Source organism: Manacus vitellinus, unplaced genomic scaffold, assembly GCF_001715985.3.
Source record: "Manacus vitellinus isolate BGI_N305 unplaced genomic scaffold, ASM171598v3 scaffold_10_pilon, whole genome shotgun sequence".
Lineage (NCBI taxonomy): Eukaryota > Metazoa > Chordata > Aves > Passeriformes > Pipridae > Manacus > Manacus vitellinus.
Genome location: NW_021938838.1, coordinates 4833466 through 4857949, shown reverse-complemented (window position 1 = coordinate 4857949; position 24484 = coordinate 4833466). Strand labels below are relative to the sequence as shown.

The 24484-nt window shown below is 42.6% G+C and overlaps 1 protein-coding gene across 1 annotated transcript in view; it reads right to left on the bottom strand.

The window, feature by feature from the left end:
- Nucleotides 1–24178, bottom strand: part of CMIP (c-Maf inducing protein) — a 61954-nt gene extending 37776 nt beyond the window's left edge. Inside the window, exons 1-3 of the mRNA XM_029965514.1 lie at nucleotides 24161–24178; nucleotides 23030–23155; nucleotides 12818–12868 (exon numbers count right to left, since the gene is read on the bottom strand). Coding sequence (XP_029821374.1) covers nucleotides 12818–12868; nucleotides 23030–23155; nucleotides 24161–24178 — 195 coding nt within the window. The remainder of the gene's footprint in view (nucleotides 1–12817; nucleotides 12869–23029; nucleotides 23156–24160) is intronic.
- Nucleotides 24179–24484: the final 306 nt, after the last annotated feature.

Genomic DNA, 24484 nt, shown 5'->3' with positions numbered 1-24484 from the left:
ACTCAGCTAGATCCATATTTTGCTTTTAATACTAGCAGGCATCACTCACTTCATGGTATTCTGAAAAATACGTAAGGTTAACTTGTTGCTAGCAGAAGATTCCCTGACAGCTGGAGACGGGCTGGATCCATTGAAAGCCTTTGGAACTAAGTTCCTACCTGCAACATTTACCATTATGAAGAAAAAAGAACAACTTACCTGAAAAGACTAAGTCTATAAAAAGTCCCAATCCTGGCAAAGGATTGGGCCCAGAATGAGATTATGGAAACTTTTCCAAATCAGGGACTGCAAACTGCTCATGCTGCAATAATTGAACTCTTCATGACCTTCCTAAAGTTCTGTACAGAAAGACTAATGTGCTGCTCTCTAAAACAGATGCAAAACAGCAGCAGCAAACTTTTGCTCTCTACCATGTTTTCAGGTCAAGGCATTTTCTGCATTTTTCGTTCTACCCAGTGCTAAATGCTGAAGTGCATCAACTTCTCTGCTTCAGTTGCTTCTCTGAATGCAATTGCCTTGGTCAAGGCTCACTTTCCCACCAGCTCCTCACCACAGGCCAGAGAGCTGGAGGGAAATGTTTTAAGCTAGGCACTTCTGATTCTCACTCAGTTCAGGTTTAAAAAGCACTTCGTTTTTTGCCAATTCATATAAAAAAGATCCTGGTGAAATCGCCATTATTTATTACACTGAAACTGGCACCCGTGAATCTATGCCCTGAATAAATACACCCAGTGACAGCCTCTGCCCTGAGCAGAGATCAGTCTTGATGACTGAAAGCAAGGAGGACAAAAAGAACAAGAAAACCAAGGTGATTTCCTTGAGGTCATAAGGCAAGCCAGAACCAGAGCAGAACTGAGGTCTTCTGATCTTCAGGCCTATGAGGCAACTGCTAGACCAAGGCACCCCTAAGGAGAAGCACCACTGGCATGCACTGTGCCCACAGCCAGTCAGTGCTGACACCCTGTTGCTGCGCTTCCCCTTCGCCACATCTTCCGCGATCCCCTTTTTCAGCCCACATTCCTTCACCTGGTTCTTTCCACCAGCGTCTCACCACCTTGCTCCAGAGCTCACTAACCCAGGCAAGGAGCCCCAAAGGCTCAGGTCAGCACTGTTCCAGAGCTGACAGAGTTCAGCGGGTTCAGCCAGCGGTGACGTGGGTTCAGCTGTTACTAATGCACAAGCTGGAACAACCACAAAGATACTTCCCAGAAGCTCAGTTTGTCCTTTGCTCAGGTACCACTGGGATAGTACCACTGCAAAGTAAAGGAATGCTGAAATAAACAGAATTTTAAAAGGATGAAACAGAGAAAAAATGCATTTCTGCTTGGAGCACGAGAAGTGCAAAGTGGAAGTGGGACGAGGGGGTTCACAGGGCAGGCTCCTCACTCACCTCCCAGCATGACACTGGGCAGCTGCAACATTAATGCACTAAATGAACTTGCTCCCAAAGCATATTATATATCTTATCTATCTATCTATATATATTTCCACCTCCTTTGCACACAGTTGTCACCTGACTGACCATCATGGCCTTCTGCTCTCTGATGTGCTCAGGACTACTGCAAGGATATCCTTCAGTAACCAGGGAGATGAGATGATAGAAAGGGAAGGATATTCCATCCAAGGGAAAAAAAAACCCTAAAAACACTGGGTAAACATATCTGAAATTCATGAGCTACACTGAAGGCAAACCTACATGCAAATACACTGTGTGTGCCTCCAAAACCTGAAAGCAACTCAAAAACTGTGGCCTCCTTCTTGCCCCCTGGGCGAGGAGGGAAGAGGTCATCTTTGGCAGACCTTCCCACCACACCAAGCAGAGAAACTGGGCTTTGTTTCTGCTGGTGTTCTTGCCTTCCTCTTGAATCCCTGCACAGCCCTCGGGTCTCTGAGATGCACAAACACAGCTGGCCAAGCCAAACCCGGCTCTACCTTATTCCTGCATTTGAGATGCCATTTCCCCAGCTAGAAAACGCAAAAGGCCAACTGTGGTTCCAGCTGCACTTCGCCCGGGCTAATGCGGTTACTCCTGTAATCAGACCTGTCCACGGGGGAGACGTTTTTTGGCATGGCCGACACTGATGCATTCCCCGAAACCCTCCATCCCTGCTTCCATTTCCTTTTGGCAAACGCTCCCATTCTTCAGGCCCCAGTTCCAGCACCAGCTTTACACTTCAGGTTGGCAAAACATCAGCTTTCATCCTGCACACAGCAACTGCTGTTCCGTATTTTTCGCACTGGAGCCAAGTTGGGGTTTGTTTTTAATGTTGCTTTGGCTATGCGGAATTTCACTATGACTGCAGATACGTCTCCAGCAGAAGCAGAAGCCACTCCCTGCTCACAAAAAGCCTTGGTAGAGACAAAACTGATATCTTGGGTTCAAAATTTCATGTGACATCTCCCCAAATGAAGAAATCTTTTAAAATGTGCTGTCCCACAAGTGTTTGGGGGTTTTGGTTTGGGGTTTTTTTATTACATAAAAAAAAAAATCACATAATGCCTTTTCCTCCTATCCTGGGCAGGAGGAAAAACTTCAAGACAGTTGATCAACACAGTGGTCCCGTATGTTCAGCAAAGTTTGCCCTAACTACAGGCTGGGGGAGGGAGGCTTACAAACCATCCTTGGTTGCTTTAATCTCTAATGCAGAATGAGTGAGAAAAATCTCCACAGAGAAGTTGCTGGACTCACACAATCAGGGCAGGAGGCAGACACCCTGCTTGATCTACAGCAATTTAACAGCCTCTGACTCATCAGCAGAGGGAAGGTTTCAAACATGTTTAGACACAACTGCCTCCCCCTCCTGCAGGATCTGCCTGCTGCAGCATATTTGGCCCTTCTCTCCAGAGCAGCAAATGCTCCACACGGACACTGTCTGGACGTCGGGATCTCAGTGTTCTGGCACAACCCACAGTTTCCAGAGGGGTGCAAGTCTGACATGCTCCTGTATTTGAGATCATGCAGCATGAGCTGGAGTCAGCAAAATTATGTTCAATTAAAATAGAAAAAAAGAGCAGACTACTAGACAAAAAGCAGGAATACATGTACCACATACACTCCATGCTTCCCGAAACTTTCAGTGGACTAACTGCATTGCAGTGCACAGGGGGAAAAAAAGTAGTATTAAATAAATAAACTACAGCAGACACTGTATGACTGTGGAGTTTAACATGCAGTAAACAGAAAGCAGATGACACAAAGCACTGTGACATAATCTGCCACCTAGGTGTGATCCTTGCTGTGAGCTTCTCTGTGCAGAGACCTACCATCGCTGCATTACAGAACCCCCTGACACCCAGCTGAACTGATCCAGGCCCCTAACACCTTTATGTTCCACACATGATGGTTGTGTCTGTGGAGCCTGGCCCTTGGCATCCACCAGCTCTCAGCCTGTGGTGGGAATAAATGACTTTGCCACTGCAGAGAAGAGATAGCGTGTAGGAAAAAAAGGACCAGGTACAATCTTATCGTCACTGCACTTTGACCAGGTCTACCAAAGAAAAAGCCGTGCACAAAGCCACCCTGGAGCACAGCCAGGCATACCTGCTGTGCAGAACCCCCCAGCTCTGGCACTGCACCCTTCAGATGCCACTCAGGCACGAGAGAGCCGGTCATCACCGGGAAAACAGGACGTTGCCTCATCTGCAAGGCTGCAAAACATGTGCCCGTAAATTCAGGCACATACGAGCTCTAATCGGAAGAACTCACCACCTGAGAAACCACCTCAGACTGAGACTAAGCAGCTATTATCACTACACATTGTAGTAACTGCCAACAGAAGATAACCTCTGAAAGACAATCTATCTCCCTTCTATTCCTACTGGAAATTCCAGTAAGCTTAGGCAGCACCGAGTAGCACACAAGGCAATTATTTTTTCCCAAATATGCAAAATGGATTAAAAAGCCACGTCATCCCTTTTCCTTATCACTCTCTACTGCTGGTAGTGGACACCCTCGGCTTTTCCTGCCCTCCTCCCCTCTCACCTGTCAGCAAAACCTTCCAAATGGACGTTTACACACCTGTTTCACTTTCTCCTCCTTGGCAAATGTATTATTTTGCTGATTTTCTAGCGCTTCAGCACCATAAATGGCTTTGGAATTGGCTTCTCTCTTGTGCACCTGCATCATCAATGTCGTCAGCAAGAGAGATGTGCACGGCTCGAGGAACATGTTTGTGTCAGAAAGCTGCTGCAGAGCCTTAGGGAGAGCAGGGACTGGATGTTGATGTGATGCTTGCAAGCATCTTAAAAGGGACTTCAGAAAAGCAGGGTATTTCTGTCTTCAGATCACTGGGCTTTGGAGCACTGAATTTTACAGTTTCTCACAGGGAGATACCCAATTTCAGAGCAGCATTTGCATCTGAAACATTCCCATTACTTTGTTCCATATTTTTATATCTCATCTTATTGTGCCACATCAGCACAAAACCCCCAAATCTCCTCCAACTCTTCGGCCTACCAAAACACCACTGAATCTCTGCAATTTCCTTGTTTTCTTTCCCTTTTGGACAACTGCTGCATGACATGCAAGACTGTATTAAGTCTCACAGCATTCAGCTTTCTGATCCCAAGACTCCTCAGAGAGGCCAGAGATCACCAGGGTGCTCCCAAAACCACTGCCCACCTCCCAGTCAGAGTCACTCACAACAACCCTGGTGTCTTTGATGGATCTTGCCTCTGGTCACACAGCCTAATCTACTGCTTCCATCTTATATATTCCAGTAAAGAGAACCAGAGACCAAGCTATGGTTTCTGAATGAAGAGAGGGGAACAAAGAACATACTTTTACTAGCATTGCTCTCTGATATTTTTTCTCCTAATTTTGAAACAATCAGTGTTCTGGGAAAAAAAGAATAAGAGGTGTGATAGACAAGACGAACATGAAACTTAGAGGAGGAGATGCTACAGGCTGTGACACTTGCAGTACACTGTTTCAGGTTCTTTTGTGGACATCAGCAGTAGTTTTATAATCCTCTAATACATTATGGATATTCAACACACTGATTATATTGGAAAAAATAAATGTAAGGATAAAACTGAGCAAGAAATGAAAGAAACATTTAAAACACCACCTAGATCCCTTTTGCTCCTTCAGGTTCGTGTAAGTCTTCTGACATCAAGAATTCTAGTAACATCCAGAATGCAGAATTGGGCCCCATGGCAGCAGCTTAACAAGGCACTCACTTAGCATGTGTCAGCTCCCAGAGTTAGCTTTTCACACCCAATGCATCATGCCAGGAAGATAATTACACTCCTGGGAAAGACTACTAGTCTTGTCCTGCCTTCATAAGAGATCTCCTAAAAAGATTTTTCTGCAGCTAGAAACCTGAAAAAAAAGAATAATTTTGGTGCAGCTCTATGTTATGACAGCTACAGATGAGAAGTTGTGATTTGGTGAAATTCATGGTCACCACGACCTCAAAGTCCCAAATTGCAAAGAATTAGTCATAAGGTCAGCCCTGGAATAATGCGGAGGAGCAATTCTCCAGCACAAAACCCAAGGATCCCTCTTGGCCAGCAGTTCAGCATTCCTGAGGAACAACATACTCCAGCAGTTGTATCTGCTCCTCTTCAGAGCCGAGACCAAAGCACACAATAACAATCTGACCTGTTTATTCAGCTGTTTTTGACACCCCTCTATCTTCAGACCTAATATTAGTTTGAATAGGATAGCATCCAAGTCTAGAGGGGAAAATTTAGAGCTGGTCCTGACTTAGCTAAAGCAAGACAGAAAATAACTATCTAGTTTCTACTCAAATTTCACCACTTGGCCACTAATTGGCTTGAATTCTGTCTCCTCAGAAAAGGCTGTTTTGGCAATGCAGGAGGCAGCTACGGGTGTACAAACCCCGTGTGCATATGGCTGGGTGAGGGCAGAGCAGCTCAGGGCAGCAGCTCAGAGCCAGGCTGGCATCTCAGCGTGGTGCCGAGAGCCTTTTTGGGTTGGACAAAGTGCTGTGCTGCCATGGATATGCAGCTCCCAGATTTGAAGTGATTCATGTGAAGCCAACGCAGAGAGAGCACAGATGACGAAGAGCTGCCACTGCTGCAGATGTACCTTATGGGAGGAACCTGCTCCAATGTGCCCCCAGAAAGAGTGTAGGTATTTTCCCCAATGCAAAGGCAGTACCACTTCACCTGTTCTGGTTCTTAAAACACACCACCAGTGTGTTTCATGAAATGAATAAAAGAAAAAAACTTTCTGTCAACATCTTGTCTGTTCCTCATCTGTTCGTTTCCACTTCCCGAAGTGAGATCAATGCCCTTCTGGTGTGACAGCACAGCTACCTCGAGCAAACTGAGATCCCAGAAACAGAAAACAAGGCCAAGACTTTTCAAGTGACTTCTGATAACAGATGGCCTGAGACTTGTGCAGGAAAATGAGAGAGGCAATGGACTTCATGAAGATGTCTTAAGCCAAAAAGAAAGTTAAAAAAAAAAAAAAAAGACACCCTCCAGACTTACCTATAAAAAGTAACCATTATGGGAATAAAAGGCTATAAGTATTCCATGTAAGATTTCCATGATGCTGCTCCTGAATTAGCAGTGAGGTTGTTCAGATTACAGAGCAGAATTATCAGTCACCAGGTGAAGAGCAAGGGGATGCCACTGGAGAGCCCCATGCAGGCAGACACAGCTGCGTTTCACACTATCTTTCAAATACAAAAGAAGAACAAACCATGCCAGCAAGCATCAACTTCACCATGAGAGGGGTCATCAGAAACCGGAAAAATATCCAGATATATCTTTAGTCTCACTCTGTTCACCAGAAAGCTCAAACTGGTACCAGTCTCTCTTCTCAGCAACACCAATCCATCAACACACAACTTGGACGTGGCATCTGTTCCCTACAAAGTCTGGCCTAAAATGCCATCACGATGCTCAGAGTCCTGCAGGGGAGAGGCTCTGGTTATCTCAAAAACCTGTTCATGGTCTCCCACAATTGGTACCCGTGCATTTCATGGGAAGAGCACAAACACCAGCCAAAAACCTGTGGGCTGCCTTTTATCTGTCCAAGCGAGAAACAAGCTCCTCCAAAACTAGTGTGTCATCAAAGCCCACAATGCTTCCAAAGCCCTGAGGCTTTGAATGGCAAAACTTAATTCCACAGATTTGGTTCTTATCAATATATTATGACCTGTACACAGACACAAAAGGAAAAAGAAAAAATACAAATAAAAGAAAGCCATTGTTGGCCTAATTGTATGATAATTATTGTTTCACCTCACAGTAGCAGAAAAATGAAAACTTTTGTGTTCTGTGAAAATACCTCAGTTTTTCAGATAAAGGAAGCAAAGAAACAGCCACAAGAATTAGACACACAGTTGTGTGTGCTGTGTAACCACCAAAGAGAGGGTCTGAAGTCCAGGAACTACCACTCCAAAGAACTGCTGAGCTCTTCCAACAATATTTTCACTGTGCAGTAGAGCACAGGGCTATTGAACTGCCACAGGGTATCAAACCAGCCTCTCTCAGACCATAAATTAGGTGACTAAATACATTGGTCCTTTTAACTATAACCAACATGATTTTTCCCTGATCTCACAGTTTTAAGGCATGATTTACCAAGATTTAAGGCTGTAAATTTCTTTAATGTCATAATTTAAATTCTATATAAGCCCCACTCCTGTATCAGCACTATTTTTAATCATTACCACAGTGACAAAGCCGTAAAGGTGCTTTGCACTAGGAAGGCTTTACCACACTTTCAAGAATGGTTGCTCTCAACTTCATTTTTTGCAGTTTTAAAGCACAGAAAAGTAACTCACCCTTAACTTTCACTTTTAGATACAAAAACTGATATTCACCCATGGCTATTGTATAAAAAATATTCAATACTAATGGACAAGGAACTCATAACCTGGACACAGTATTGTCATTCAGGTCAAGTATGACTTTATTTGACAGCCAATCCCTTTGCAATTAATAGGGCTGCTTGTGCATGGAAGTATCTGTTTCCTGAAGACACAGATAGAACAATCCCTATGAGAACCAGGGAAATATTAATCCAAAATTAAAGTTTTTGAATGAAGGCCAACACTGCTTGTTTTAGTATTCAATGCAAAATGCTTGCAAATCCCAGATGACAACATTGTTCTAGTTTCCTAATTCATGGGATTCAAAACATGGAGTTGGGGTAGAAAATGAACTCTGAAACAAAGGTAATGTGACTGTTGACTGCAAGTCAGGGGTGTGTTTGCATGCTGGGCTGCACGAGCATGGTCAGCAGGATGAGGGACAGGGCTGTTCCCCTCAGCTCAGCACTTGTGAGTCCACGTGCAAACTCTGTGCCTGGTTTGGGGCTTCACAGCTTGGCTGTACAGGCTCTCAGCAACCTCACACAGCCTCAAAGCAAACCCTGCATTGTGTGAGGAGAAGCGTGGTGTGGGTGGGGAGGGGACCAGGTGATGTTCAAAGGTCCCTTCCAACCTAAACAATTCCACAAGTAACACATTTGCACTGTCCCTGCTAAGACATGCAAACCCCCTAACCAAGCAGTAGTAGTCATTAGGGGACACAGGAGCACTGGTTAAAAGCATCAGTGGGAAACACAAGGTATAGGCAAGCCTTTCTAGAAGATCCACATCACACAAAGTTCAGTTTGAGTCACGCTTCATGCTTTCCTGTGGACCCAGGTCTGTTCTTTCTGTATTGTGTCAATTCAGGACATTCCCCCAAAGGCTGTCAACTGGCATGTTTCACTGCTGCATCACTCAGCTAACTAGAAAACACGAGCCACTCATCCCACAATGAGGGCAGTGTTCAGAGCTTACTATCAAGCACGATAAAAAATGCAACACGCCCTGTGTGACCTCAGGTGTATTTCCCCCAACAAATGTAAATCCAGACCTGTACTTTGCACCACAAGAGAAGACCTAAAGGTCTCCGTGAAAAGACCTCTCTGACATCTTTCTAATTCAAGTGCTACACGGTACTAAATTAGTCAAGTGTGTCTTTTAATGACTAATACTTTAAGCATGAGGTGTAGAAGGGCTCCACATTTTCTACAGAGGATGGTACCTCTCTGTGCTCAGCACAACAAATACACTGAAAGTCTTAAGCCCAAAGACAGCAACACATAAACAGGCAACAAAGCAGATGGATGCTGGTTGGGGAAATGCCAGGGGTACATACTTGCTTATTTGTGTGTGTCCCAAAATTACTAGTCCCAGTATCCCTCAAAGCCAAGCTTAGCTGTATCCATCCCCTACAGCAGTGGTTGGTCACCACTGCATCCAGATCCAGCCCAGATCCAGAGAGGGCAATGAACTGCATGTGTTATTCTCTTTTGTATATTCACAGAAAGTGTTGTTATCTTTATTGATACAATGTTATGACTTATCAGCTTCCAAATACCAAAGATTATGTATCATGGTTTCAATCCAACCTCCTTGGTTGAAAGGAACGTTTCTTGCACAATGGATTATTGACTTGTTTATGTTTGAGGAGCTGGAGAGCTGTTAGCATGTTCTGTTTACTCTCTGGACAAAGTCTGGCTTAGCTATAACCCAAAGGAAATCAGGATTTCTAAAAATAGGTTGAGGTGGCCAATAATCCTTTAGGAGTTCTGATACAAACTGATATCCAGATTAAATGAGGAATTATGAGTAATTTTAGTGGGAGGGTTTGAAATGGAAAACCCAAGGAGAGCATGACTACATAAGGAACACTCACTCTTGTCCCTACATCCCTGCTGACTCTCCAGTGAGCACAGGATTCAAGGAGAAAGATGCATCTAAATAGCTGTGTAAGCATTTGACAGCTAGTTAGCTGGATGACACATAAAACCTCTTGGAGCTGGATCTAAAACATGGATAATTACGTGTTTGGTTTTCTTTTATTTCTGTTTATCTTTAGCATCTCTTCTATTATTCTCTGGGCTGCAGAAAGAAATTATTCTTGATTTTTATTTCAATGTTTGTCTCTAGAACAAAAATGATTTCCAGGGTGCCGGCTGGCAAACTGAATTCCCACAGCGTGATAAACCTTAAAACTGCACCACATAAAAGCCCCCTCACAGACCCTGCACCTTCATGCAAGACCAAGAGATAACCAGTAAGTATGTGCCTGAACCTAAAGCATTTCCCCAAATATTTAGCTATAGCTATCCACTGGACTCAGCCATTTTCCAAGTAGCTCAGAGTAAACGCAGCATCTGACTCCCAAGGTTTGAAGCACAGGAAAAGGAGCCAGAAGGACACTGACAGAGCATCAATCTGCTCCCACAATTGTAATTAAAGGAGGGGCAATCCCCACTGCTTGGAGTTCTCAGACCATCAGTTTGCCATCTGTAAAATGGGCTCCTCCAGCCTTGTCTGGGCAGGGCAGGGGAAGCCAAGGTCTCCTGCTCCCCCTACATCTAATGGCTAATGCAGTGGGGCCCTGGGTTCAGCTGGACCCCCTGAATGCTCCCACCACACAAGTACAAACAACAGCAAACTCATCTCTGTTGAATGTTTTCCCCTGACCAGCTCTCAGCACCAGTTTGCATCTGTGTTCCACATGCCCGCAGAAATGTTTTGACCTATTATTTGTAAGACCACTGGACAAATATATCATTCATCAGCACAACCACCCAATTACAATACAGCTGCAGTGATCTCTCTGCCAGCTGGTGCTTTGTGTAAATGACCCATTCCAGAAGAATAGGCTTCCTGTTTTTTGTGGGTTCCCTCACTACCTGCTTAATCATCAAACCATACAAATTATGGAGTGAGATGAACTTTGGCACCTGGCTCTTAAAGCTGTGATACCAGGAAAGTGATAAACTTCACTAAGGTAGACACATAACTGCACTTCACTCTCCTAGACAGCTTGTCCTCTGTCTTTGTCCCGTTGTGATCTCACTTAAACCTGCCAAAGAGCAGAAAGGTGCTCTTCCTCTGAATTATTAAGCAACAAAACCCACCTAAACTACCTCCATTTTAGCAAAGAGGAATTTCTTAGTGTCAAGTACCTGGCCAGTGACTAAACCCTTTCACTGTTCTTATGGGAAAAAGCTACTTGCTATTCTTGGTAAAGGGAAGGTCTTTCAAATCAAGATAATATTTCACTTGTTTTTCAGAAACAAACTTAATGGGGGCGTGGAGGGAAGCAAGGAAGCAAAAATAAATTCTACTTTGCACCACGTTAAATTACTCAGAGTTTCCCAAAATGAGAGGCTTGGTCAGAAGCACTGGAAAGTTTAAGAAATACTCCTTTAAAAACAACTCCCACAGAGCAAAGCTCCCTCTCCATGACCAAAAGGCATGTGAGCAAGCCAGGTCATTCTGTCTAGGCTTTTTTTCTCCTTTCTTTCTTCCTTTCTTTTTTGTTTTTTTAATAATTTAATGGATAGAGTGAATGGTAGTGGCCAGGTTGCATCTTTACCTCACCTTACTCGGGGTTTTTTAGAGTTGCACCTCTGACCCCAATTTTCCCCTCACTGCAGCAACAAAGTGGGCATAAGCCACCAGCACGTTGGCACCACAGCCATCCCAGCTGGAGGTGAGGAAGAAAAAGAAATGCCATCAAAATTTCTGCCTGTGCTTTCTCTGATCATCCTCGCCTGCCAAAGCAGGAGGGAAAATAACAGGCCACACAGAGATCCCGTCTCTGCACGCTTTAAGTGCTTTGTTATCCTCAGGAGTCGCAGGGAAAGCAAGGCTGGTGGGGCATTGTGTTAATGATACTGTCAAGAGGCCAGAATAAAAGTGCTGCACCACAGCCCAGCCTTCTGCTATCAGCACTACTGTCCCACGCTCATTTAGGCAATCAGGGTAACGGGCTGGAGAATATGCCAGTGGTCTGGAAAAGGAGATCTCAACACTTGGCTTTTGCTGATAAGAACCTGGATCCGCTCAGAATACGACTCTGCCAGACACTGATGGCTACACAAAGCACACCAACACTGTAGTTTTGCCACGCAACTATTTTGCAACTATCAAACACACCTACAACAAAACCAGTTTGGTGGGAGGGGCTTCCGTATATTTTCACATGTGGTTGCTGTCAGCAGGCTGAAATCCTGATAAGCTACACAGCCAACTTGGCTGACTTCACTGAAACCCTGCTGGAGACAAGTCCTGAGCTGAAAAGCTACTGCTTGTGTTTCCCACCACAAGACAAGGGAGGACAGCCATGTTCAACATCTGGCCAAAACTTATTTCCAGCTGCATCAAAGATCGATACAGATTCCATCCAAAGGTCAGCAGCTACGGTTTTTGATAAGGAATGTGCTGCTTTTGAGAGACAATGTTGTCACTGTGATCCACTTTCCCTACTCAAGGCAATCAGTCCATTGTTCCCACTGGAAATGAGAAAGGGCTTGAGGTCTCTGAAATGGAAACTGCTTTTAATTCCAAATCATCCTAAAGCATAAACATAGACTGATGCATAACAGATTGATGCTACATACAGTAAGCAACTCTAAAGGACACTCTTTCTCCCTAATTTCTCAGAAAAAGAAAAAGCAAACAAACAAAAAACCTCAAAATATCCCAAGAGTCCAGAGGATATGATAGGTGAACTCGCTCTGTAACATACTGCACGTCATAGTACAAAACTAAAACCACCCTATCTCTATTCTGTCTAAATGTGAATTTACTGGCTATCTACTTTTTGAAGACAGTCATATGTTGATAAAGCTGGGCTGTGTAACAGAATTTCCACTTCATGACATGAACAAGTGGAGACTGCATACATGTTCTTATTTAGGGTTTCTGTAACAGAAGGACTTTACCCATTCGGTGCATAAAGTTCTTCTTACAATGAAGGAATAGGGAATTCTAAAAAGTACACTTAAAGGCAGAGGAAGAAGACAATGAAGTGCAGAACTTACCTTCCACTGCAAAGAATGGAACCACTGATCCCTCAGGTAACTGTTTGCAGCCTGCAATAAAGAAAATTTACAGACAGAATTATTAGTTTCTACCAGTGCTTCAGGTCACTCAGCCACTTTACATTATAACCAGTTTATTTTCACAGAAAGCAGCAACACGAAGACCTTGCTGCAAATGTAAAACACTGAACCAAAACCTTACAAAATATTAACCTCCCATGAAATGGTGTCCAACCCAAAGACTGCGAAAAGTCCTCCCTGATTTCAATCAGGTTTGTGGCAGATCTTTAATGTCTGTAGGGCATTTGCCTCTGCCATTAATCCCCGGGAGCAGAGCAAGAAGATGGGTTGACATTTTACTAGGAGGGGTGGGTTTTTTTCCATGCTCTGGTTTCTCTTCTTGTCCTGTTCCTCAGCTGGCCCCAAAGCAATCCAAACAATGTCTTCGCTCTCTCAGCGATATTGAAACGGCGAAAAGCACGACCCGCGCAGACGTGCAGACACTTGCACAGGCTGTTTGCAGCAACGGCAGCAGTGTTGCAATAATCACTCCCAGCCATCACCCATTTTTGTCCGTATTAAGCACAGCTGCCAGAAATTCCCAGTGTGAAGCCAGGTCGTAGCCAATGGAGGAATAGTTCAACACTCCCAAAGGTCAAAAGGCTCCATATCAAAAAATATAAAAGCCTCTACAGTGACGTAAACGTGCATGCCTTAACAAGGTGACATGAGTCTGAAATATTTGAGTGGGTAGAGATGCCCTTTGGCTTTTCCAATTCCACCTCAGCGCTGCCAATGGGCAATTTTTACTCACCATTTAAAATGTTTTACACAAATAGTGAAAATTACAGGATAGCCTATAAATCCATGTTTAAAAAAAAAAAAAAGAAAGAAAAAGTGAGGTTCTTCACCAGCTAAAGAACCACATACTTCTTGCAAATTAAAGCAACATTTAACAAGTTTCACTCCCTAACACATTTACAGATAAATATTCAAAATCCACATCACAGAATGTATTTCATCTCCTGACACTGGTTCAGTTCACTGATAATGGCAGGAATACTGGAAATAAAAACGCTGCATGGTTACCAAAAACATGTTTAATCTCAAGGTCAGATACTGATGGCTTGGTGTCATAAATTTGGACTGATTACTCTGAATTAAATGGAGTAATGTCCTTTTATATATGTATTGCATATTATTTATTTATATATTAATGAGAATCAATTGCTCCTGCAGTAGATGTCAGGGCAATAAAGCAGGAACAAATACATCATAAATAATCTTGGCTGACCACAGAGTTTATCGAAAACTTTCCATTTCAAGAATAATGCTGATATATCAGAACATGAAACTGCTACAAATGGAAACATAAAACATAACTTCCTTTTCTTTTTTTTTTTTTTGTTTTCTTTGCATGCAGTGAAAAACTATAAAACCATTTAGAGTGCAGATCTTCAGGACATTTCAGTCAGTCAATATTTAATGTTTTTCTTTCTGTTATTTACACAGTATTTTATGTATATGTGTGCATTATAACACAAGATAGACTTTTTACTTATATATGTTATAGAATTAAATTTCAATTCAATATACTTTGTAGTATATTTTAATATAATCAAAAGGTCAAAAATAATTTGCCACCAAAAGCTGGAAGAACATTTTTAACATAATTAAAAAAGCATGAAGTAAATATGCTTAGATATTTCTTATCTAAGACAAAATGTTTTAAAATCCCACCAGACTTCTTCAAAGGATTCAATTTCAAATTGAACCTTTTTTCTTTTTCCTTTTTTTTTCTTTTAAAGGAGAAAACTGGTTCATGAAGGAGAACAAAAAAAACCTCCTTTTCAGTTGCTGCATCAAAACCCTTTAAAGAATAAGTCAAACTGAAAGTTTTTGTAGGCTTGCTGTATACCAAGCAATAGCACCAATAACATTTTAAGGTACACATCCATTACTTCCTTAAAAAAATTAGGCAGATTGAGTTTATAGGAGCTATGCAAACTAAGATACTGTTATTTACATTTATAAACCCCAAAATATTCCAGGGGGATGAAGCACTTCACTCAAAGAGGCAAAATGTCAACCTGATTCAGTCCCTGGACTGGTTTGACACTGAAGTTGAAAGTAAGAGCAAATACTGAAGCCCAAAATGGGGACTGTGGAGAAGTGTTAATTATTCTCCTGCTTCAGGGACGTCAGCAGCTACAGATTGTAAGACCACTGCAAATAATTAGAAAATATTATGTGTAGGTGGCTTGTGCAACCAACTACAGCCTTAACTGTTAATGAGGTCAACAGCATCGTGCAGAGCAGGAGACACAAGTGCACTGCAAACACTGGAGGAGAACAGAAATGAAGAAGGCTGTAAGACACAAAGGCAAAACTGGCAAAGGAAACACTTGTATAACTTGATGGCAGCAATACATGAAAACCATTTTAAAAGTAAAATTAGCAAAGTGACCGGGTTCCAAGTGTGGGACTAAGTGCTGCCAGCATTTGTATTAACTGTTGTATTAGTATAGAGAAGTGATCAAGAAAACTTGCACCTGGATCCAAGTTAGGACCTTAAAACTAGAAACACTCAGAGCTCAGGCTGTCATTCAAGGCCAAGGAAAACGAAGACACAGGAGAAAAAGGGAACAGAAAATGAAAAACCAAACCTTAAGGGAATCCCCACACTTCTGTTAATGGTCAGGACTCAGTGGTAAGAGGAACTTGGAAAGTCAACAGCCATCTCACCAGCACTCCTACCACCGTGTTCAACACGGATGGACTGAGTGCTTTAACCCAACCACTGTTATCTGGAGGGAGCTGTGTGACACCAGCATCCCCCACTTCTCCCAGGCAGCAGGGACTATCCTCCCAGTGCACCCTTCCGCCTCCCAGCAAGCTGCAAAACCGCAGCAATATGCAGGAAACACTGGATCTTCTGCAAAGGACAACAAGGAGCTCCCTCGTGGGTCCCCTGGTCCTCCCTTCTCATTTTCAGGCTTACACTGAGAAAGGACTACAGGGAATATTTCTTTCTTACCAAAAGAACAGTGAGCTCACAGCATGCCAGGATGACAGAAGAGCCCCCAGGCTCTTGGGGGTGGCTCAGCTGTCCAGCTGATGGCCAACTCTGCATGCACTGACCTACTCAAGCACCTGGGTTACTGGGCAGAACACTTCTGAAGTTTGGAGCAATGAGCACCGAAGTGTAAAGCAGTGGAGGGAACTACAATTCATTTATGGGGCTGCACATACACATTTACAGGTTCATCTGTTGTGCACTGATGGAGCCCAGCCCTTCTGCACTGAATTCATGTATTTCCTGAGAACTGACACCTAGGTTTTTTACTCCAGCTGTGGGCATCGCCTGCTATATTTATACAGTTCTAGGGTGCAATAAAAAGGAGAAAATGAGACACAAAAGACTTTAAACCAGGCTTTCCTTAGGCATTCTGACCACAGAGGGAAAGTTTTCCTTACTCTCAGCCTTGCCCACACAGTTGGTCCAGTCCTACACCACTCATCTTACACCTTTCCAACTTAAAAAAGCTTCAACCTGGAAATGTTTTGCCTGCTATTGTCACAAATAGGAAATGAGATAGAACTGGAGTACAATGGATTTTTTTTTTAATTATCTATGCAAAATAATAGTTTAGGCCCCCTGTGTGTTCAATATGTTAAGGCCCCAATTCCGCTAAGAATTTTGTTCTCAAATGCAGTGGCTTTAACAGGGTTCTGGGTGGCACACAGAGCTGAGCTCCAACTGAGCTTCTTGCACAATCAAGGCCTCATGTTGGTTTTGCACAACCACAACATAGTAGAAAAATACTTAAGAAAACAGGAAAATGTGGGAGTAAAACTCTTAGAAGGTGCAAGAAGATTCAAACTACTTGTAGCTTATTTACTATCCCAATGAGGAAGAATATCTACTTTAAGAAAGCCTACTGTTGGCAGTATTTTTTCTAAGATTAACTGATGCTAGAACTGTGTTCTGAAGGATTTTATACTCTCATTTTTGGGGTGTAAATGTTCAGTCTGAGAGGAAAAGCCACCTGAGATCACCAGCAGTACAAACTTTACTCACAGGATTAATCTCATCAGCTTTAAAATGTTCACAGGAAAACTGTGCAAGACATTAAATGCCTGCATATGCAAAGCTTTGGTCAACATGAGTAAATTTACACCTCTGCTCAAAAAGAGAAGTATTTTCCCTGCACCCAAACTGCCTCATTTCTTAGTCAGTGGGTAGGAACACACGTTTTTATTAAAAAGCAGTGAACGTTTTAAAAGCAGATTTTCTTTTTGCTCACAAAAATAGGAAACTGAACACTTGTTTCATGGCAGCATTACAGCCCCTGCAGTAATTGCCACCCAGGCAAGGAGGAGACAACCTAGGAACCTGTGTGCTGCTGAGAAACAGAACACTTGAAACTCTGCAAGAAACCAGAAATGATGGGGAAGACCTTTCCCATTCCTTTAACAGTAAGTTACCACCACAGCACCCCTTGTTACTGGCATGTGTGCTGTTCAGAAGAAAACAAGAACGGGCTTGTCCATGCAGGAGAACGTTCCCAGGTTTCTCCTTGCAGGAGTGTCCTTCCCATGTACCCTTCCAGGGGATTTTGCCATCCAAAAAGGTGTGGCCCTTATTGATCCAGATTCTGGTTTTGACTCTTCATGGGTTTATTCTGTGATTCCCTCTCTCTCCCTTGCTTGCTTTGTGGTCAGCAGGATGGGGTTTTGTTATGCTTTTTTCCAGCTGATATTCATTACTGGGACTCATAAAATGCTGCAGGATTCTGTGCACCAGTTTATTATCAGTGGAGCAGAGCGGCCCAGGGCTGCAGGAAGCCAAGCCCCATGGCAGGCACACACTGCCTCATGCAGACTGTACAAAACCTTACACTGCTGATGCAAATCCAGTGTTGCACCTCCAGGACTCGGGCAAGCCTTCAAGTGAAAACTGCCACTCTTCTGGCTTAATCCAAGGTACAGACAGAGTTGCTGGTAATTGTTAGAAACGCTGTTTTCCTCCTTAAAATATTCCCTGTCTCTGCTGGACGCTGGTCCTTGCATGACCTCTCCACACCAGCAGTTTTGGCTGGCCTGGCACTTCGAACAAAAGCCAGGTTCTCCAAGGAGACTAAAATAAAACGTTGCTAAAAACCCAGTGGAAACACTTATCGTGGGGACTCCCTGGCACAAACAGCGTGTTCAAGCACCGAGCTGAACGTGTGACTGTTGTGCTTGTCAAGGCTTCCTGTTCTGTTTGTTTTTCCTTCTGACTACACTCGATTGCCAAGAAATGAATAAAACAACACGAGCGATAGGCATGGAAGTGGTGGCTTTAAGGCTGAAAGGACACCACGGGAAAGCAGACAGTCCTGTCATGACTCAAATACCAAAGCCTTTTTCCCGGGACTCTTCCTACATTTGGTGCTAAGCAGCTCATGAAATTATACTGTAAGAGGGTTTTTTTCCAATCTCTTTCAAAAGGTTATTCCAGTTATTTCACTATCAGTGGCAGCATCCTCCTCATAATCATCCACACAATACCATAATCACACCCTGTGCTTTACAAAGGGAAAGCAGAAGAGCAGAAGTCTAGCCCAGCTCAAGGAGGCCCAGCTATTACTGATACTAAAGAGCTCACACTTCATCAAAAGCTAAATTTAGCTCCCATTTCCTGGCCTGAAGAGCTTGTGGCCTATGAGCCAGCTTCAGCAACACCTTCTTTCACACCTGCTATCCCAGCTGTAGGAAAGAAAGAAAATCTGTGAGAGCTGATTGCTGCTCACAAAAAAGGACCCAGGGACCACATCGTTTGGCAGGAGGAAAGAAAACACAAGCCCCCAGCGTGTCTAAAAAACTGACAGTCCATGATCCTCAGAAAACTGACTGTCCAGAACTCCCACAGGGGACAATGAAAATCCCCAAATGCTGGGTGGTAAAACGTGCCTATGCTCAGACAGTTGTACTCATACAACAAACACTGAGTGGGAAACTTATCATATATAGAGATGACTTTTCAATGTGAACCCAGCCTGGATTAAGCTGTTTGCTGCCTGAGAACCAAGTCTTCCTGTGAAACCCAGGTAGACACATCCTGTTATCAGGATTCCATTTCCTAAGAGGAGCTGCATCACCTCCGGCCCTGCTTGTCAGGTGTCATGTGTTAAAATAGGTTGGGATGGGTCAGTATTGCTATGGGAGTGCATCAGGATGATGTAAGGAAAGGTGATGGCACTCTTCCCTCTCTGACTCATTACCATGCAGTAATGAGCCACAAATAGACCCTGGTGACAGCAGAGAGGGGACAAGAACTTGAACACGGACTAGGACTCTCGTGAGGCATTTCTCACACAATCATAGAATTGTTTAGGTTAGAAAAGATCTCTAAGATCAAGTCCAACCACTAGCCCAGCACTGCCAAGCACAACTCTAAACCATGTTCCCAAGTGCCACAACTACAGGTCTTTTAAATACCTTGATCACTTCCCTGGGTAGTCTGTGCCTTGACAACACTTTCAGTGAAGAAATTTTTTCCTAATAGCCAATATAAACCTCCACAGCCTTTCCCTCATCCACTAAGCAGGTCACCTTGTCACAGAAGGAGATCAGGTTAGTCAAGTAGGACCAGCCTGTCATAAACCCACACTGCCTGCAGTGAAGCAGAAGTTGAATCTTAAGCTTTTCTTAAAATGAGAAATTGGGAAAACGTGTGATTCAGAAGTACTAAAATGCTTCATGTTATGTCAAATCATGTCAATAATATCCCATGCTATTAAAGAATTTGCAATGCAGCATGGGCAAAAATACAGATCAGAATATAAAATTTATATAAATCAGAAATACGAAATAATTTGAGGGTACACGAAACAGTTCATTTAAACATTATACACACACACACACCTGATTTACATTAAATCTTTGGGGGGGGGAAAAATACAAATTTTACCAAAAGTGCATTTCAGAATAAACAATATTGGGGAACATGTTTTGGACTAGTTTGACTTGTTCCACTATCATACACTTCCTGATATTAGAGCTGGACATGACATCAGAACATGATGCTGCTCAGATTAGCAAGGCAGAATGATTTTATAAAAAATTGGAAGCCATAATTTCCCACAGAAGTATTGAAGTCTCTCGGAAATAGCTAAACTGTGCAAGGGCGGCTCTCTCAGCACCTCCATTTCCCAGCTCCTCAGTGAATGGGTCTTTCGGATACCTCTGCTCTTTGTCACGTATTCTAGAGAATTTCTACTGAACTCAACTACTCGATAGATCCAGTTTTTGCATCTTGATTTCTTGAGCAGACTAAACATAACTTTGAGAACTGTTTTGGGTTGGTGAACACGCATTACAACTGTATAAGGGAAATCTAATTTTATACTCCCTCTGATCTGACCACATTTGATGAACCGAAACAGTACCAAGGACCAAGTCATACTGAAAACATTTTTAAAGTTTGTATTTTCAATTATGTTGAAATTCCCATAGTTCTAATGTAACCTGATCCTGTCTGCTCAGCCAGTCAGCAACAAACAGAAGTCCAGCTCGCTCCACTTCTTTATCAGTTCCTATGAGGTTACAGAAAGACATCAGTCTTTTTGTAGAAAATACCAAAGTATCCATGCTAAGATGTCACTTTTTCACAAACCCAATTATTTCTGTGTTTGGCTTGTTGGTTGTTTTTTTTGTTTTGTTTTTCTACAAAATCAAATGGCAGGCTGCTGCAGATGACAGTCTGTCCACCCTAACAATTTCCTTTCAACTCAGCAGGGAGCTGTGGGTTCAAGCTTTATCTTGTTTCCCAATAAGCAGTCCCATAAAAGCAGCTGCCATAAACTACAGAATAAAGACTTAGAAACAGAATTTGGAAAGGCAGGTGTAACTATTCCATCTATTCAGATACAGACACAAATGCTAGCACCACTAAGGAAAAAAAAAACCAGAATTAAAATTATCACAGGAAAAAGAATCAACTTCATAAATTATTTTCTGTCTAATTAATTCAAGTAACAGATTAAGGCAAGGAAGATTTCATCAATAATGAGGACCCTAATCTAGCTGATGGGAAGCCATGGCTTGTCTCCCTGCCCTCCCTGATGTGATGTACAGTGGAGGTTTTTCAAACCACAGAATGAGGACATTGGGGGACTTGCAGCAGCCTGTCTGAAATTCAGACTCCCTGCAGTAACACCTAAAATCAGTAAGTCATTCTGAGCCACAGAAATTCACTGAGCAGAGGCACTTCCATATGCTCCATGTGCAATGGGACACATGCCTGCATTTCAAGGACATGAGAAAAGACACACAAATCCCACCTATGCACCAAGAGAGTCCACCAAGTTTGATGTTCTCAGGTCACCCCAAACTTACTTAACTGCACCGTTTTCAGATTAGAAAGAGGAAATGGCTGCAGCCCCCTTTGACAGGGCTACAACCCCCAGGATTACACCACAGGAAAGGGAGCTCCAGAAACACACTCCACGAAGGATGTGGCCATGAATGTTTCCACATACATCTCCAGTCATTTCAGAGTGAAAGCATATTTGCCATGTCAAAACTCATCAAAACCTTGTGATATTTTTACGACATTCCAAAACTATCCCAAATGCCAAGCACAGGCACCTTGTGAAGGCCTAAAGTCAAGGACTGTGTTCTCTGGGATTCTGCTGAACAGCTCTGTGTAGGGCCAGGCACATCAGCCTGTCTGAAATACAGGCAAAGCAGAGCTGGGCTGAGCTGGACCTAATATTAGCCCAGCCTGGTGTTAGTCACACTGGCTTCCCAGCTCAGAGTCCATTTTGCTGTTCACATCCCTACAGAAGTCTGTGGTTTGGAAAACAGATCAGCTTGGCACCCTGCCTTGGGTTATGGAGTGATACCACATGGGTTATTTTTCTCTGGATCTGCAGGCAGAGCCATTCCAGAAGAGCTTCAACAAAACCCTCCCTGGACACAGGGGGTGTCACCTCTTTGTGGCCCTCCAGGGGCTTCAGCAAACAATCCAGCACCACCAAATAACGAAATGCTGGCCTGTGCATCATGGATCAGTGCAATGTGTGCCATGATCCTCTAGGACAAATGATCCAGTAGACACAGTCATCAATCATTAAGTGTATCACTCCATATATTCCCATCTTTTTATATGTTGGACTATATTTTGTGTAAAAGTGGGACAGTTAAAGTGTGTGTGTACACAAATCTGAATGCACAGGCTTTATTGTGATCAATCACTTGAAGTTGTTCATACTTTTTTAAGAAAAAAAAAAATCTTTTTTAATTTTTTATGAGTTATCCACAGTTTAAATTGATCTTTTTTTCAAATTTTCCGCAGAAATTGCTCACCCAGTCTCTCTACAGTCCTACCTGCATGAAATACAGATACACAATAGTCATGGCTGCATTATCAACTGAAAAAGTAAAATCCCAAAGGGCAACAGATAACAAACTATCTTTGAAACAACATTGAGAAACATGAGAGAGAACCATGTAAGAGTTAAGTTGAAGCCAATTCACTCTTTTTAAGTTATGACCTTTCAAAGTTCTTTGGGGGCCATGTAGCTGGGTTTTCAGTCGCTTTTCCTACTTACTCTAAAGTATTTCCAAAGTTCAGTGGAGTGCTTTTCTCTCATTAAAACTTGCAGTGACCTAAGAAGGCCTATAAAGCCTCATAAGTGGATGGAGAAATCTGGAATAATGTAAACAGAGTGTCTTCTGTTTGAAAACAACACTTAGAGAAGTAACATATATAGATATCCATACAAATACACTGAAATCTTTCCATGGAGATTAAATACATTTTAATAATAGATATATCTGTCAGTTCCATTGCAAGTTTTGGGTTTCCTATATGGAAGGATGAAATTTATAACTTTGTCCATGCAGGAATAGGACTATATGTAAAAATATAGTTGTTCCAGGCCTCCATCAGTGTGCCTTTCCACAGAGCACTATTTTGCTGCATAAAAGCAGCCAGAAGATTTAATCACTGTGGCCCAAAATTTCCATTCTCACTGTTGAACAACACGAAGAGCTTCAGAGCTATCATGCTGAGCAAATTTTCTGGTGGTTAGATAATTTGACAGTACTGAGTTCTCTGCCTTTTCTGAGTCCATCTAATTAAGATTTCACGCATAGGAAACAGAAGTTAAAGGAGATTTATAGTAAGAGAGAAAGAAAGTTGTACTTCTGTGTTTACTGTACCTGCAGTAAGACAGTACCCCCCGGGATCGTGAGCTGTAAACAGTACTTAGGGGCATTCTCCCAGGAGAGCAGTTGAACATCTTCAATAGCACTGTAGGAAATGGAGTTTTCCATGTACCCAGTTGGCTGCAAGAAAAGAAAGGAGAAAGGGGGGAAAAAAAAAAAGTTTACTTAGTCACCAGAAGTTTCACAATTTCAAAGTAAGAACAGCACTATAAAAATTTCTCTTGGTGTTGAAAATATCTGCAAAATCTAATTGGAAAGCAAAATTTGTCCTGGACCCAAAAATCAATGGAACCTAATTTCAAGTTGAATTGAGCTATGGAGGAGTCTGGCCATAAATGTGCTCTCAAAGTATGAAGCAGCATCTCAATCACACAGTACTGTACTACAGCAAGGTAGTTTTACTCCACACATTCTTGTTCTTCTCCCCAGCTGCACGTCTGATCAAGCACATAACCAAGATCTAGACTCCTACATTTGACAGTGGTTCTTGGGGTTCCAAAGATTCAGCCCTCAGGTTTTAGACTCAAGCAAAGCAGAGCAACCAACCTACTCATCTCGGCCTATATGTAAGTACTGGTTTCCTGCACAGTGTGCTGATCCCCAGTTTAAAGTGGAAGCCACAAGTAAAACATAAATAAGCAACTGAGTTTTGCAATTACACGTACAACATGAAGTGACAGTTGCAAGAAAACAAACTTAAACTCCTTATTAGTATCCCTGTAATTCTTAGGCATTAAGAAGTACAATTATCTCTGAGATAAGCTGAAATATAAGTGTATCTATGCAAGCACACATAAAATTATGTCCTAAACATAAGTTAATACACAGATCTATAGCAGTGTATCTATTGAGTATGTGTAAATCCACTGTACTTTATGCAAGGAATTTTTAAAGTAGTTGAGGATTTAACAGGGATTCTCAAAGATATCATTTATTTTGTTATAGCATAAGCAAATTGATCAGTATTCTGGTTGAGAAACTATTTTCAAACAAAAAAAATTAACCCCACCTCATGAATAAACCATTGGCTTGACCATGTCTTGCAAGAGAACAGAGCTCATTACATTTATGAATTATTTTCTCACTATTACTGGTTTACATATAACTTCAGCTTCTCAAACTTACTCCCACTGCGCCCAACATGTAAGATATTTTTAACTGACAGCCTTGAAATAAAGAAGACAAGGGAGAAACCACATCTATTTCAGGGTCAAACGGGGCCAGCTCCTAAAATCACAACACAGGATTCCTGGGGGCGAGTGTGAAATAAGCAAATTGCATTTGGAACGTCTCTGCTTCTAATTGGTACAACATTCTTCCATAAGTTAAGTAGGTGGTGCATCTGGGAACCGTCCTTTGAAGTTATACACTTCATACATGTTCATAAGCCCATGAACGTCATCCGCCAAAAACGCAGCGACAGCCCTGTCATCCACCTTTGCTGCTGCA